The sequence below is a fragment of the Bison bison genome, unplaced genomic scaffold, assembly GCF_000754665.1.
Source record: "Bison bison bison isolate TAMUID 2011002044 unplaced genomic scaffold, Bison_UMD1.0 scf7180017864160, whole genome shotgun sequence".
In the NCBI taxonomy this organism is placed as follows: Eukaryota; Metazoa; Chordata; class Mammalia; order Artiodactyla; family Bovidae; genus Bison; species Bison bison.
In genome coordinates, this window is record NW_011494732.1 from 9,426,953 (window position 1) to 9,440,426 (window position 13,474).

At 45.4% G+C, this 13,474-nt stretch overlaps 1 protein-coding gene across 1 annotated transcript in view; it reads right to left on the reverse strand.

Annotated features, from left to right (window-relative positions):
* Positions 1-13,474, reverse strand: part of SRRM4 (serine/arginine repetitive matrix 4) — a 166,710-nt gene that overhangs the window by 30,741 nt on the left and 122,495 nt on the right. Inside the window, exons 2-5 of the mRNA XM_010841405.1 lie at positions 8,493-8,639; positions 6,904-6,990; positions 3,886-3,957; positions 720-746 (exon numbers count right to left, since the gene is read on the reverse strand). Of these exons, the coding sequence (XP_010839707.1) occupies positions 720-746; positions 3,886-3,957; positions 6,904-6,990; positions 8,493-8,639 (333 nt within the window). The remainder of the gene's footprint in view (positions 1-719; positions 747-3,885; positions 3,958-6,903; positions 6,991-8,492; positions 8,640-13,474) is intronic.

Consider the following 13,474-nt stretch of genomic DNA (forward strand, 5'->3'; position numbering starts at 1 on the left):
CTAGGATCTGGGAAGGCTTTGGTGGGGTGATGCTTCTCTACATTCCCAACCCAAGATTTCCTTTTTCCTTTTGGCCATGCTGCACATCTTAGTTCCCTGACTCTCAATGAGCTCATGTTGAACTCAGGTATTGAACTCACACTGCCTGCATTGCGGGGGCTTCCCATATGGTGCAGTGGTGAAGAATCCACTTTCCAATGTAAGAGATGCAGGTTCGATCCCTGGGTCAGGAAGATCCACTGGAGGAGAAAATGGCAACTCACTCCAGTATTCCCGCCTGGGAAATCCCATGGACAGAGGAGCCTGGTGGGCTACAGTCCATGGGGTCACAAAAGAGTCAGACACAACTGAGCACACACGCACACACTCTTGAATTAGAATGTGGAGTCTTAACTGCCAGACCACCAAGGGGAGTTCCCAACCCAGATTTCAACCAGTGGTCAAACAGGCCCTGGGAAGGGTGGTAAGACTTGCCAGGGAGAAGGATCCGTAGGAACTGGCCTAGCAGCAACCATGTGGCCTAGTGGAAATTAAAAGTTGGCTTGGAACTTTCAGGGAAACTAGAACATGGCCTTCATTTTGGAGGAAACTGAGGCCCAGGAAGATGAAGGGGGAGTGAACACAGAGGTGGAGGCTGAGAGCTGGACCCTAGATGCTACCTGAACGTGGTTAGGAAAGCAGAAAGCTGAGCAAGCAACCAGAGGCAACAAGATGCTTACCTGTGCCTTCTCTTCTTGGAGAATGACCTGATTGAGGGGGAAAAAAGGGAAGAGAGAGGGAGAGGAAGGAAGGGAGAGAGACAGGGAGGGAGGGAAGATGAAGAAGAGGAGAGAAGAAAGGAACAGAGGGTGTAGGGGAAGAAAACAAATGTGAGTCTGAGTTTCTTTTCCTGGGATGGTTGTATCAGCACATTTATAACTTTTTTTTTTTTTTCTGGGCTGTTCCCTCACCAGGGATCAAACCCATGCCCTCTGCAGTGAAAGCACCGTCATAACCACTGGACTCCTGGGGGATTCCCTATCAGTGCATTTGTGGTCAGGCTACAAGGGGACCAGGACATCTGGTGAATTCTCCTCCTCTTTTAGATTTGAAGATCATGTGAGAAACCTTGGCTTGCATTTTGAATTATCAGTGTTTCAATCCTCACCCAAATTTGTCAGTAAGCCTGTTCTGGAAAAGGCTGCATGAGGAGGCCAGGACAAAGAGTCCCTCTGCCTCTTCCCTTCCCCCAAGCCTCACTTTGGTTCTTTCTCTCCCTAGTTGTGGATTCACCATCATCAACATCTTCAAGGGACAACCAGCTTCCACACGTGGAACTCCTACTGGGGTCCCGGCTCTGTACTAAGCATTGCTCACACACAATCTCATTCAGTCTTCCCCCCAAACCTGTAAAGTACTGCTGATAGCCTTTTGACAAAGACAGAGGAATTAAGTTGCCCAGGACCACACATCTTCACTTGTGTAACGCCAACTCATTCTCAGATGTCACCTCCTGTAGCATTTTCCAGTCCCCTCAGGTTGGTTTGGTCCCCTCTCTGTTCCCACAAGCCTGGAGTGAGCTGCCGAGCTGAGCCTCACTATGTACAGACTTCTTCATAATATGACGACCACTGTGAGCAACTTGAGGGCAGGGACTGGGTTCCGGTCACTGTTTTGTTCCTGGGGCCAGAATCTCCTCAATCATGATACATAACAGGTATTCAATAAAGAGGTGTGAAAAAGGGATTTTTTTAAACCCTGAAACCTTAGTTAATTGGAGGAGAAGAAAAAGTTAAATACATCCTCTACTTCTAGCTTCCAATTCCAAAAAGTTAACCATCATTAACCAAACATTTCAAGAACTTGGAGAAAATGGACTAAGATTAGAGTGATGCTCAGTAGACGAGGGTTTCCGAAGAATCAGATCATATTTCCCACTCCTAATTTCCCATTTTATGGTCTTCCTTCCCTCTAAACTTCTGACAAGCCCTGGGCCAACTGTAGCCCCCAAAAGAAAGTCTGTTTCTAATCCTCTGGCCAAGTCTCTTTCCTATGAGAAGCCCTTGAGTGAGACGCCACTTGGTTCCCAAGATCCATATAGAAAAATGCTCCCTCTTCCTATCCCACCCCTAAACTGCGACAAATCGCTCAGCACAGGAAGGTGACAAGCTGGCAGTCTGTGGTCACGGGCAGGCTCTCACCTCAACAAAGGACTCCACACTGGGAATTTCAAACACCAGGTTAACAAGGGCTTCCCTTTGGCTCAGTTGGTAAAGAATCCGCCTGCAATGCAGTAGACCTGGGTTTGATCCCTGGGTTGGAAAGATCCCCTGGAGGAGGGAACAGCTAGCTACCCACTCCAGTACTCTGGCCTGGAGAATTCCATGGACTGTATAGTCCATGGGGTTGCAAAGAGTCAGACACCACTGAGCGACTTTCACTTTCACACCTGTACTGAGCACAAACTCAGACAGCATCAGTGGGCATGCTTGGACAGGTGGTGGACATAATCTGTGAGACCAAACTGAGTAGAGACCATTCTGGCAACAAGGGCTGAAAGCTGACCACACCCTGGGTTGGGAAAAGCCACGTGGGGGTGAGATGTGGCAGGGCGGGGAACCCAAATGACCTCTTACCTTCTGTTCTGTTGTGATTGTTTAATTGCACAAGTAATCCACCACAGTGTAGAAAAATTGGAAGATACAGATAAGCAAAAATAAAATATAAACCACTCTTTCCCTGTCATCCACAGCCAACCACAGCAAATAGCTTATGAAGATAAACCCTCTGCCCTCCAGGGGTCAAACGAGCTTTGTAAATGTGTGTAGATGGGGGAGGCAGGTTAGGTGGGGACAGTGCAGCACCCTGGCTATGTCTAAATGCACAGCAAGTCCTCAGTTCCAGCGGATGGCTGCCTGTGGAAAGATCGGTCCAATGAGGAGAGCTTCTGATTTTACAGAAGTGCTGGAAAACTTTTTGTATTGCAAAATATTGGCTTGGCCCATGAACCACAGATTTGAGACCTCTCATGTACAGTGTTCCTGTCTTTTATTTTTCCCCACAAACGTGTGTGTGTGTGTGTGTGTGTGTGTGTGTGTGTACATGAACGTGTGTATAGTGAGCACCTTTGGGAATGTGTGTGTGCATGCTCAGTCACTCAGTCGTATCCGACTCTTTTGAGATCCCATGGGCTGTAGCCCACCACACTCCTCTGTTTATAGGATTTTCCAGGCAAGAATACTGGAGTGGGTTGCCAATCCCTTCTCCAGGGAATCTTCCCAACCCAGGAATCAAACCTGAGTCTTCTGTGGCTCCTGCATTGGCAGGTGGATTCTTTACCACTGAGCCACCTGGGAAGCCCTTGGGAATGTGCGTTCAGTTACTAATGCCTCTTAAGTATAGTTCACAAGTAGTTGTCTACAGGTATGTCCAAAACATGGACAATCCTGAAGCGATGTTTCACATGATCCCATTCTCTAGGACACAGCTGGATCTATCAGAAAGGCCTCTCCATGGGAATTTAGAATAACAAGAGAGATTCAGTATCTTCTTGTGATCGGGCCTACGACAGGAAGAGACGGGAACAGGGTACAGGGTCTGTGCACCCCCGTGTGCACCCTGGAATTGGGCTTGGGTTGCGTCAGCTTTGGTTCCAGCGCTTCACTGAGACCTGGCTGGTCTCCTTAGAAAAAATCCCCCACAGGCCCGAGTTGGTGTTAGTAGGTCTCTGGTCTTTGCAACAGGAGTCTCAAGTTATACAACTTACAAACACAAGACCATACACAGATGAGTATTTTTCATTAATGAAATGATAAGCCTCCAAGTGACCTTTCAGTGCCGTCCACTGTCGCTCCCACCTCAACCCCACCCGAGGCATCCCTGTGTGCAGAAGAGGAAGGACAGTACCTGTGTCGCTTATGTTTCTTGGAACTTTTCTTCTTCTTCTTCTTGACAGGTGATGGGCTATAAGATGGGGACCTGCCGTGGAGAGAAGACATGCTTGAGACGGAGGCTTTGAGGGCCAGGATCGGTCCTTTCTCCAGTTCCCAGACACAGCCTCAGCTCTTCCAGGAACACATATCAAGGATGATACTTTGTCTTAAATGTTATTGCATGTTTTATATGTATTATATGTATTATTCCATTTAATCCTTCTACATACTTCTTAGGTAGGTACAATTGCTACCTTCCTTTTTCAGACAAAGCAAGTGAGATTCAGAGAGGTGAAGTGACTTGCCTAAAGACAGTTGCCTAAATACAGCGAAGAAGTGAGTGAGCTGAGATTCAAATTGAAGCCTCTCTGATCCCAGGGGCTTTGTTCTTAATCACTACATCACCCCATAGCTGCCCTCCTGGTGGGACCACAATATTTATTTTTGTCTGCTGTCCTTCCCCAAGCTGTGTATGCTTTAAAGGCCTCTCCTCTGCCCCACCCTGTTGTCTCCCTGGTCAGACCAAACTTCTGCAGGACATCTTGCCAGGATGTTCTCAGCAAGGGTCCTTGCCAAAAGGGGTTACCCAGGAAACAGAGATGCCCTAGAATCATGACTATGATTCCAGGCTGAGGTTCAGGTGACTTGACTCTCCCATTAATTCACAAGTCACCTACCTCAGGCATGTCACTGCTCGCTCTAAATTTCCTATTCTCCCACTGATGAAATACCAAGGTTGAAACGTATCTGGAGTTGCAAACTCAATGCCAACAGAGACCTCTCGGACAGCTTAAATGGATGCAGCGGGTTAGGGGGTAGATGGTAGGGAGTGGTGGGGCCTGCGGTAAGCCAGGGAGCACCTGACCTAGGGGGATGGCTTCTTTTCAGATTAGCTGAAGGTCTCAGGTAGGAATGCAGGCCTGGGCTTCTAAAGCACTTGCCTTTTCAATAGTAGCTGTCAGAGAACTTATTTTCGTATGAAATCTCCTGGTTTTAAAACAATGGCCATTAATTTAAAAGACAAAAAACAATTTGCAGGTCAAATAAAACATGTCTGCAGGTGGAGATGTAGGGTTGAAAAACAATCTGACTTAGGGAATCAGAGCACCTGTCCCCCAACACACCGAATGAATGAAGGGATGAGCGACTGAAGCCTAATCCCTGTGGCTTCCTTCTTTTTTTGGCTTCCTTCTTTGACATGTTCTTCTGCCCATTCCTAAAATCAGGAAGCTCAGGCCACTTACCCCAATTCTACCCCACCATAGAATGGCTGGAACTCAGGTCTTCATTCACATTACCCTCTGGGTCCTCTTTGGGCCTCATCACTTAGAACTAGGCTAAAGTAGGGGGGAAGGAAACAGAGCCCCTGAAAACATGGAGTTGGGGCCCAAGGCATCCAGATTCTGCTCTCTGCTGCCCCCTGGAGGCTTCTTCAAATACTGCCTCCGAGGTTTTTTAACTTGCCTCTCTAAGGAACAAGAACCAAAGAGCGTCTTGATGAAAGTGAAAGAGGAGAGTGGAAAAACTGGCTTAAAACTAAACATTCAAAAGACTAAGATCACGGCATCCGATCCCATCACTTCATGGCAAATAGATGGGGAAACAATGGAAACAGTGACAGACTTTATCTTCTTGGGCTCCAAAATCACTGCAGATGGTGACTGCAGCCATGAAATTAAAAGATGCTTGCTCCTTGGAAGAAAAGCTGTGACCAACATATTAAAAAGCAGAGACATTACTTTGCCGACAAAGGTCCATCTAGTCAAAACTGTCATTTTTGCAATAGTCATGTATGGATGTGAGAGTTGGACCATAAAGAAAGCTGAGTGCTGAAGAATCGATGCTTTTGAACTGTGGTGTTGGAGAAGACTCTTGAGAGTCCCATGGACTGCAAGGAGATCAAACCAGTCAATCCTAAAGGAAATCAGTCCTGAATATTCACTGGAAGGACTAATGCTCAAGCTGAAACTCCAATACTTTGGCCACCTGATGTGAAGAACTGACTCATTGGAAAAGACCCTGATGCTGGGAAAGATTGAAGGCAGGAGGAGAAGGGGATGACAGAGAATGAGATGGTTGGATGGCATCAACGACTCGATGGACGTGAGTTTGAGCAAGCTCCGGGAGTTGATGATGGACAGGGAAGCCTGGCGTGCTGCAGTCCATAGGGTTGCAAAGAGTCAGACACAACTGAGCGACTGAACTGAGGTCATATAAGAAACAACTCTCTGACCACCCCTTGGGGTCTGGAACACTGAACCTGCTTTTATTGTAGGGATTTACAGCCTAGAAGAAAGCCTGAAAACAATTTTAAATGCAAAAAAAGTAAAAGTATTGTGTATAGAAAAAAATTCATATGGTACAAAAGAGTCAATAGCCGGAAAACAATATAAAGTCAATTATCCTTAGCATTTTTGTAGTGGCAGAAGCAATTGAGGAGCCTAGAATCAAGTGTCTGTAGGTTCTGTCACCTCCTCTCTGAGCCTTTATTTTCTCATTCTAAAATGGGGGTAATAACTATGAAAGAAAGAAGTCATGATGACTAGAGTCAATACTGTGCATTTGAAAGTTGCTAAAAGATTAGATCTTAAGATTTCTCATCACAAGAAAAACAACTAGAACTATGTGAGATCAAAGTGCCTGGCATGGCACTTACATGAAGTGAGTTCTCCAAAAATACATAAAGAAGTAAATACTAATGGTCACGGTCATGCTTCATATTAACTATCATTTACTATGTGCCAGACGCTGTGACAGCTGCTTCCACGTCAACTTTCTTGTCTAATACTCACAAAACCCCAAGAAGTAGGTATTTCTACCGTTTTATAGAAATGGAAACAGGCTCAGAGAGGTGAAGTGACTTGCCCAAGGTCACACAGCAAGTTAAGAGGCAAAGGGGGGATCTGAATCCCAGAGGAGTCACTGCCTAACTCAAGAACCCTTTTGTCCCTTCCTCCATCTTCAGGGTTTCGTGGCCCCTTGCAGCCCTCACCTCCTTCTCTTCTTCCGCGTAGCTTTCTTCTTTTTTTTCTTCCCCCTGGAGGAAGGTAGTGGCGTCAAGTCTTTGCTGTGGGAGGCACTGAGGAGAACATAGAACAAGGCGTTAGAGGACCCAGGGTTCCCCGAGCCGCCAACTGGTGCTGTTGTAGCTGAGAGATGATCCAGTTCCTGGGAGGGTGAAGGACCCACAGTGAATACCTAATCACCACCTCATGGCTGATTTGGTTGCACTTCAGGTTAAATGCCTCAAATAAGGAGCCAATGCTGACCTAATGAGACAGATGCTGTACGTTACCCAAACACCAATTGATTATTTAAAACAGAGCTATAGAGGTTAACTGCTCCTTAATAGATTTATTATTGAATTTGCAAATGGCTCACCGTGGTAAATAAATCAGTTTTTAAATAATTAATCGGCAGTTCAGCATCCTCCCTCCCTAGTACATCGTGTCTGTAGTTCCTGCTGGAAATTAAATGTGAGGCAAAAGGTAGGTTAAGTAGCAGCTGATTATTAAAAGTATATTTGCCAAGGTCTAATGTAACGAGATACATATCTCATATCGCTTCACAGAACCTCAAAAACCTCCACTCCTCAGGAATAATTATTTCCTGTTCAATTAAATTCAAATGCTCAGGCTGCAGTTAAATGAAGTCAAGTTATCTCCTTTTATAATTGGGGCAGGCTCCAGGGATTTTTTTTTTAAAGCAGTATCCATCCCACGGCAAAAAGATATGGTTCTGGATGAAAAACTGCTTGGGAATTGAAACAGGCCAACCCCGCTGAACCTCACTGGGAAAAGAGAATATTAATAAGAATATTATTGTCATTATTAGTAATAACACAGCTACTGTATATTCACTTACTATGCACCAAATGTTTTATATACTTTGATACTAACAAAAGCACTTTGAAGGTGTTATGGTTTTTACTGTCTCATTCTACAGGCAAAGAAAATCAGGCTCAGAAAGCTGAACTGCCTTGCTCAAGGCTGCACAGTTAGGAAGTGTCTGAGGGGGATATGAATCGAGGCCTGTGTGATTACTGTCCTGAGAGCTTTCCCACAAAACCAGCTGCTTTCTCAAACTTGTTTGTGTGGCTGATCTTTTGGAAGTTACTTAACTCTTTATAAAACATCAAAAAATGCTGCCATAATTAATTCCATTCTAAGAATCTGGTATTTACAGTTAGTAGGGAAAAAAATGATATAAGTAATTAGAATACATGTTAACGTCTCTGCATTGCCAGTCAACAAAAATTATACAGCTATATCTTCAAGAGACTCACTCTTAGCAGGTTAAAAATAAAAATCATAGTGGGTAAATATTTAACTACTTAGACACCTGTTCACTAGCCTCGGGAGTCTACGAATCTTCTGAAATGGTACACAGAATTAGGAGGGTGTTCTTAGTACTCATAGCTTTCAATTAATTCTCAAATGGGTTTTGATTTGATTTAAGGATCTCAAAGAGGAACTTGCAAGAGACAGAGGGGAAGAGTGGTCAGAGAAATAAACTTCGTTTTTTCAGCCTCAACTTGAACTTCCACGTTAGATCAGAGAGGGGGATGGGGCAGAGTCTCACCTGCGTGCTCTGGTGGGACTGGGCTCCCTGCAGGCTTTGCCTCTGTCCCAGCTGTTGGTGCCCAAGACCTTGGAGGCCAAATGCTGGCTCAGCTTTTCCGAGGGTCCATCCTGAGCTGGGACCATGGGGCTGCTCTGGGGTTCTGTCCTATAGAGGAAGAAAGAAGGAGGCAAACGCATTAGGATATGACAGAGATTCTTAATGTTCATCAAGCATGCACAGATGTCTGACTTCCCTTGGAGTTAAGTTGGGGTCATAAATATCATCAGGGGTCAATGGTCTCCGAGGAGGGGGTGATATATATTGTTTCTAGTTTGAGGCAGTCAGATCTGTGTGCCATCTCCAGCTCTCTCTTTCCCTCTGTCACAGTGACTTTCGAGGCCACACCTTTCAAACAGTGAAGCTACTGGATGGGAAGAGAGATGCCTGGATCACATTAGACTTTGCATGACAGAAATAAGCCTTAGTTAGATTAAGCCACTGAGGTTTACGGGCTTATTTGTTACTGCTTAGGCTTGGCAACCCACTCCAGTGTTCTTGCCTGGAGAATCCCAGGGACGGGGGAGCCTGGTGGGCTGCCGTCTATGGGGTCGCACAGAGTCGGACACGACTGAAGCGACTTAGCAGCAGCAGCAGGCTATCCTGACTTAATCACAGGGAAGGGCTGGGAATCAGCATTTTACTTCCTTCCTCAAGACTTATTCTGAGGCCAAAAGCAAGACAGGATTAGTTTAAACTCTCTTTTGCCATTTCTATCCCATTTTTCTATCTTATCTGTGTGTGGCACAGAGATACCTTAATTCAAACACTATCTTCACCATTTAGTAACTATAGAATCTTAGATTAGTTGCTCAACCTCTCTGAATTATATATCTCAGTATATAGCTGAGTTTATATCTCAGCTATAAAATAGAGGATAATATCAGTCCATATATCATTGAGTTGTTGTGAAGATAAAATAAGATAATATAAACAAACAGGAAAGGCCTAAAATGTGTCATTTCCATTTTCCTTTACTTCTCTGTGAACCAAGCCTCCTATCTGGTGTCCTTAGCAGGTGGGAGCTCACCCATTTGGGATAGCAGTTCCAATGAATGCTTGAAGCTCTCCCCTCTGCCTCTGAGATGAGGTCCAAACTGCATAGGAAGATGACCTGTGTCCCACCTCCTTCTCTGAGTCCCAGAGAAGGAAAAGAAATTGCCTACTCAGTCTCTGAAGGGGCTGTCACTCAAATCTCCTGGCTCCTAACCAGGAAGAGTCAGCAGTCTGAGAGCCACAGGTGGATCTAGCAACATCCAGCAAGCATGCTTGCTGCCCTCCCTGCCTGCCCGCCCTGCCTGCAGATCCCAGGTCAAGCATTGATCAAAGGTATTAGCATCTCTCCTGCATCGAGCTTCTGCAGCCATTGCATCAAGATTGGTTTTATGACTCAGGATAAATGCATCTGATAAGCCCCCCTGCTCCTTGGGGCTGCCAGGAGCACAGGCCAAGCCTGGCAGTATTGAAGGGAGGGCAGCAAAACACATCCATCTCTGTCAGCCGCTTCTCAGTGCATCTTTAGAAGCGGAGCTAGGAGATGCTTCAAGCCCAGGAAAGATGGGGATTCTAGTGGGGTCTACCCAGCCCTTCTCACCGTCAATTCCATGCTTCCAGAACTCCACTTTTCCCCCATGATGAGGGTTCCATTTCTATGTCTTTGTTCCCTCTGGTCTATCTGTGTGGAATGCTGTCCTGGCTCTTTTCAAACTCAAAGCTTGCAATTCCTGCCCAGCCTCCAGCAAGGTTTGCCTCTTGCCATTCTTGTCCTAGCTGAGGCTAACCTAAAATTCATCAGCTCTGATTCCCTGGGTGCCTGCAGTGTCTCCGGGCCAGTTTTAAGTGTGGGGATGTAGTGAACAAGACACAGGTGTTCCCAGAGATCACAGAGTTTGGATTATACATGGAAAAGCAGGTAATAAATGCACAAGCAAGTAATAATATGGCTTATTCATCAGTAATAAATTATAGAGAGAATGAATCAGTGTAAAGGGCCTAGAGAAGTGAGAAGGGTGACTGTTATTTAATATCGGGTAATCATGGAGGGAGCTTCCCTGGTGGCTCATTGGTAAAGAGTCTGCTTGCCAAAGCAGGAGATGTGGGTTTAATCCCTGGTTTGGGAAGATCCCCTGGCATAGGAAATGGCAACCTGCTCCAGTGTTCTTGCCTGGGAAATCCCGTGGACAGAGGAACCTGGCAGGCTACAGTCCAACGGGTCACAGAAGATTTGGACATTACTTAACAACTAAACAAAAAGAACAGCAAAATAATCATGGAGAGCCTTTCTTAGGAAGTAACAGGGTGGATACTTGAAGGACCAGGACTAACCTTGTAGTTTGTGTTGGCTTTAAAATGTGTTCACAAATTTTTGACATTCATACCATCAATTAGGGAGCCTAATTTCCCTCCCCTAGGATACTGGATGGGCTAGTGACTCAAGTTGAATGAACAGAATGAAGTAAAAGTGATGATGTGTGACTTTCAAGACTAAGTCATGAAGGTAACTTCTGCCTCCTCCTCTTGGATTGATCACTTTGAGGGAAGTTGGCCGCCATGTAGTGAGGACACTCAAGCAGCCCTTTGGAGACATCCATATGACAAAGAACCGAGACTTCCTGCCAACAGCCAGCACAACCAGCCATGTGAGTGAACCACCTCGGAAGTGAGTCCTCCAGCCCCGGCAAGCTATCAGATGAGACAGCAGACATGGCTAATGTTTGAGAGGTAGTGACCCAGTCACCCAGCCAAACTTCTAATTCAAGGAAACTGCAAAACTTAACTGTTAATTGTTGTTCTAAGTCACAAATATTTGGGGTATTTTGTTGCTCAGCAATATGTAACTTCTACACACATACCTGTAAGCAGTATGTTCCAGGCAGAAGGAATATCAAGTTCAAAGACAGTCGGCATACTCAAGAAACAGCAAGCAGGGGTAAGAATGATAAGAGGAGAGATCAGAGATGAGGTCTTTATAGGTCATGGGAAAAACTTTGGGTCCCCTGTGGCCGAGATGGGTGATGTTCAGAAGGTTCACTCCCTGAGCTCAGGACACTCAAAGGAAGGGAGGAAAGGACAGAGACAGGGAGACCATTGCAATAGACCAGGCCCAGAGCACGGTGACAGCAATGGCAGTGATGGGATGTGATTAGATTCTGATATATTTTGAAAGCAGAACTAGCATCTTTGGCTGCTGGTTAAATGTGGGATAAACAATCAGCAACATTTGTTCAAGGAATAAATGAAAGAGCAAAGGCATTGACTAAAGAGAACATTCATCTGTTTCAAAAAATTATAAAGAGCTTTTTGAGATGCCTTGAGCTAATCCCTTCATTGGCTGGAAATAACCCAGCCAATATCTCTGTCTACTCAGACGGCTCAATCAATGGCTTCTACTATTCCTCATATTTCCCTTAGAAAAATGATCAGTGTGCTTATCAATGGATGTGTATTGCCCAAGAGAGTCGAGTTGGACATACATACAAGAATGGAATTTGGGGAGCATTTCTGGAGCATTACAGGAAACCAAGACACAAATATGTGCCTGAGGCAACCTTGTCCTAGGCAGAAACTGAGGGTTGATGTGATGAGTTTGGCAGTGAATGACAACTAGTGCTGGCATCGGGCGGAAGGTATCAGTGACTTGTGCTAACAGAGGCAGGGGTTATCTCCAGTGTGGGCAAAGCTGGTGGATGCTATTGCCAGGCACTGGGGGACAAGGCTAAGGGCAGGGACAATGCCTCATCCCTCGCTGCCAGCAGCTTTGTTCAGAATTAGGGATGGGGAATCCCTGACAATGGTTTGATGAGTAGAGGTATAATGGAGTTGCTACAGTTTATAACTTGACACTCCTTGATGTGGTAGCATTTTTTTTCCCCCAATAGCATTGGTCTCCCATTCCATTCCATGGTACTTCACATGGGATTACAAAACAAAGAATAGAATTAATTCTATCAGGTTGACAGGGAGTGGTGAGGGAAAGAAGAAAGGATTCCTTCCTCATATAAAATTAAAGATTTTTTTCAGTGTGTTCTAACACTTTGCCTCTTAGCTTTTTTTAAACTGAAACTCAGAGAGCATGTAGACCAGGCTTTGCTAAACTTGGCACAGTTTCAGAGGCCCCCAAGGTTGAAAATACAGATTCCTAGGTCCCACCATAGCCATAATAAATCAGACTGTCCAAGGATGAAATGTGGGAACCTGTATCTTAAAGAAACTCCCCAGGCAATTCTGCCTTCTACTCGGTCAGTAAATCCAAAGTGATAATTGGGATTAAAAAGCTCTGATTGATTTGGTCTCTCTCCTACTCTACAGCCCATTTTCTACCCCTCTACCTTTCCCTTACTCTGCTCCAGCCACATGGCCTTCTTGCTACTCTTCATATGGAACAGGTCCCTTAATCAAGGCCTTTGCTCTTTCTGTTTCCTCCACCTGGTATGCTGTTCTTCCAGCTCCTTCCTTTCACTCAAATGTCACCTCCTCAGGGAAGCCCTCCCTGACTTCTTTAAGCAATCATGCTCTTCTTGTCACCTGCCTCCATCACAGTCTTGTTGTACCTTCCCTCCTCCAGAGTACTCATTACTATGAATACCTGAAATGATCATTTTCCATGTTTACTTGCTAACTGTCTTCTGGACTAGAATGTGAGCTTCCTGAGAGTGGCAACTAGTCTCTTTTCTCACCACTGGGTCCCTAAGGATCTAGTGCATGGCATAGTGTGCCTTCCTGCTCAAGAAACGTTTGTTGAATGAAGGAAGGAAGGAATTTACAAATAAATTCTGATGTCCGATCTCATGTGAAAACCATAGATCAGATGCAACTTCTCCTCACATATAAATAAGCAGAGGTCCAGGGAGAAGGACCTGTCTGAGGCCACAAAGCACTTCAGAGGACTCAGACCTCAGCCTTGGCACGCCCACCCCCTTGGCCCCACCCATCTTCCTTCCTTG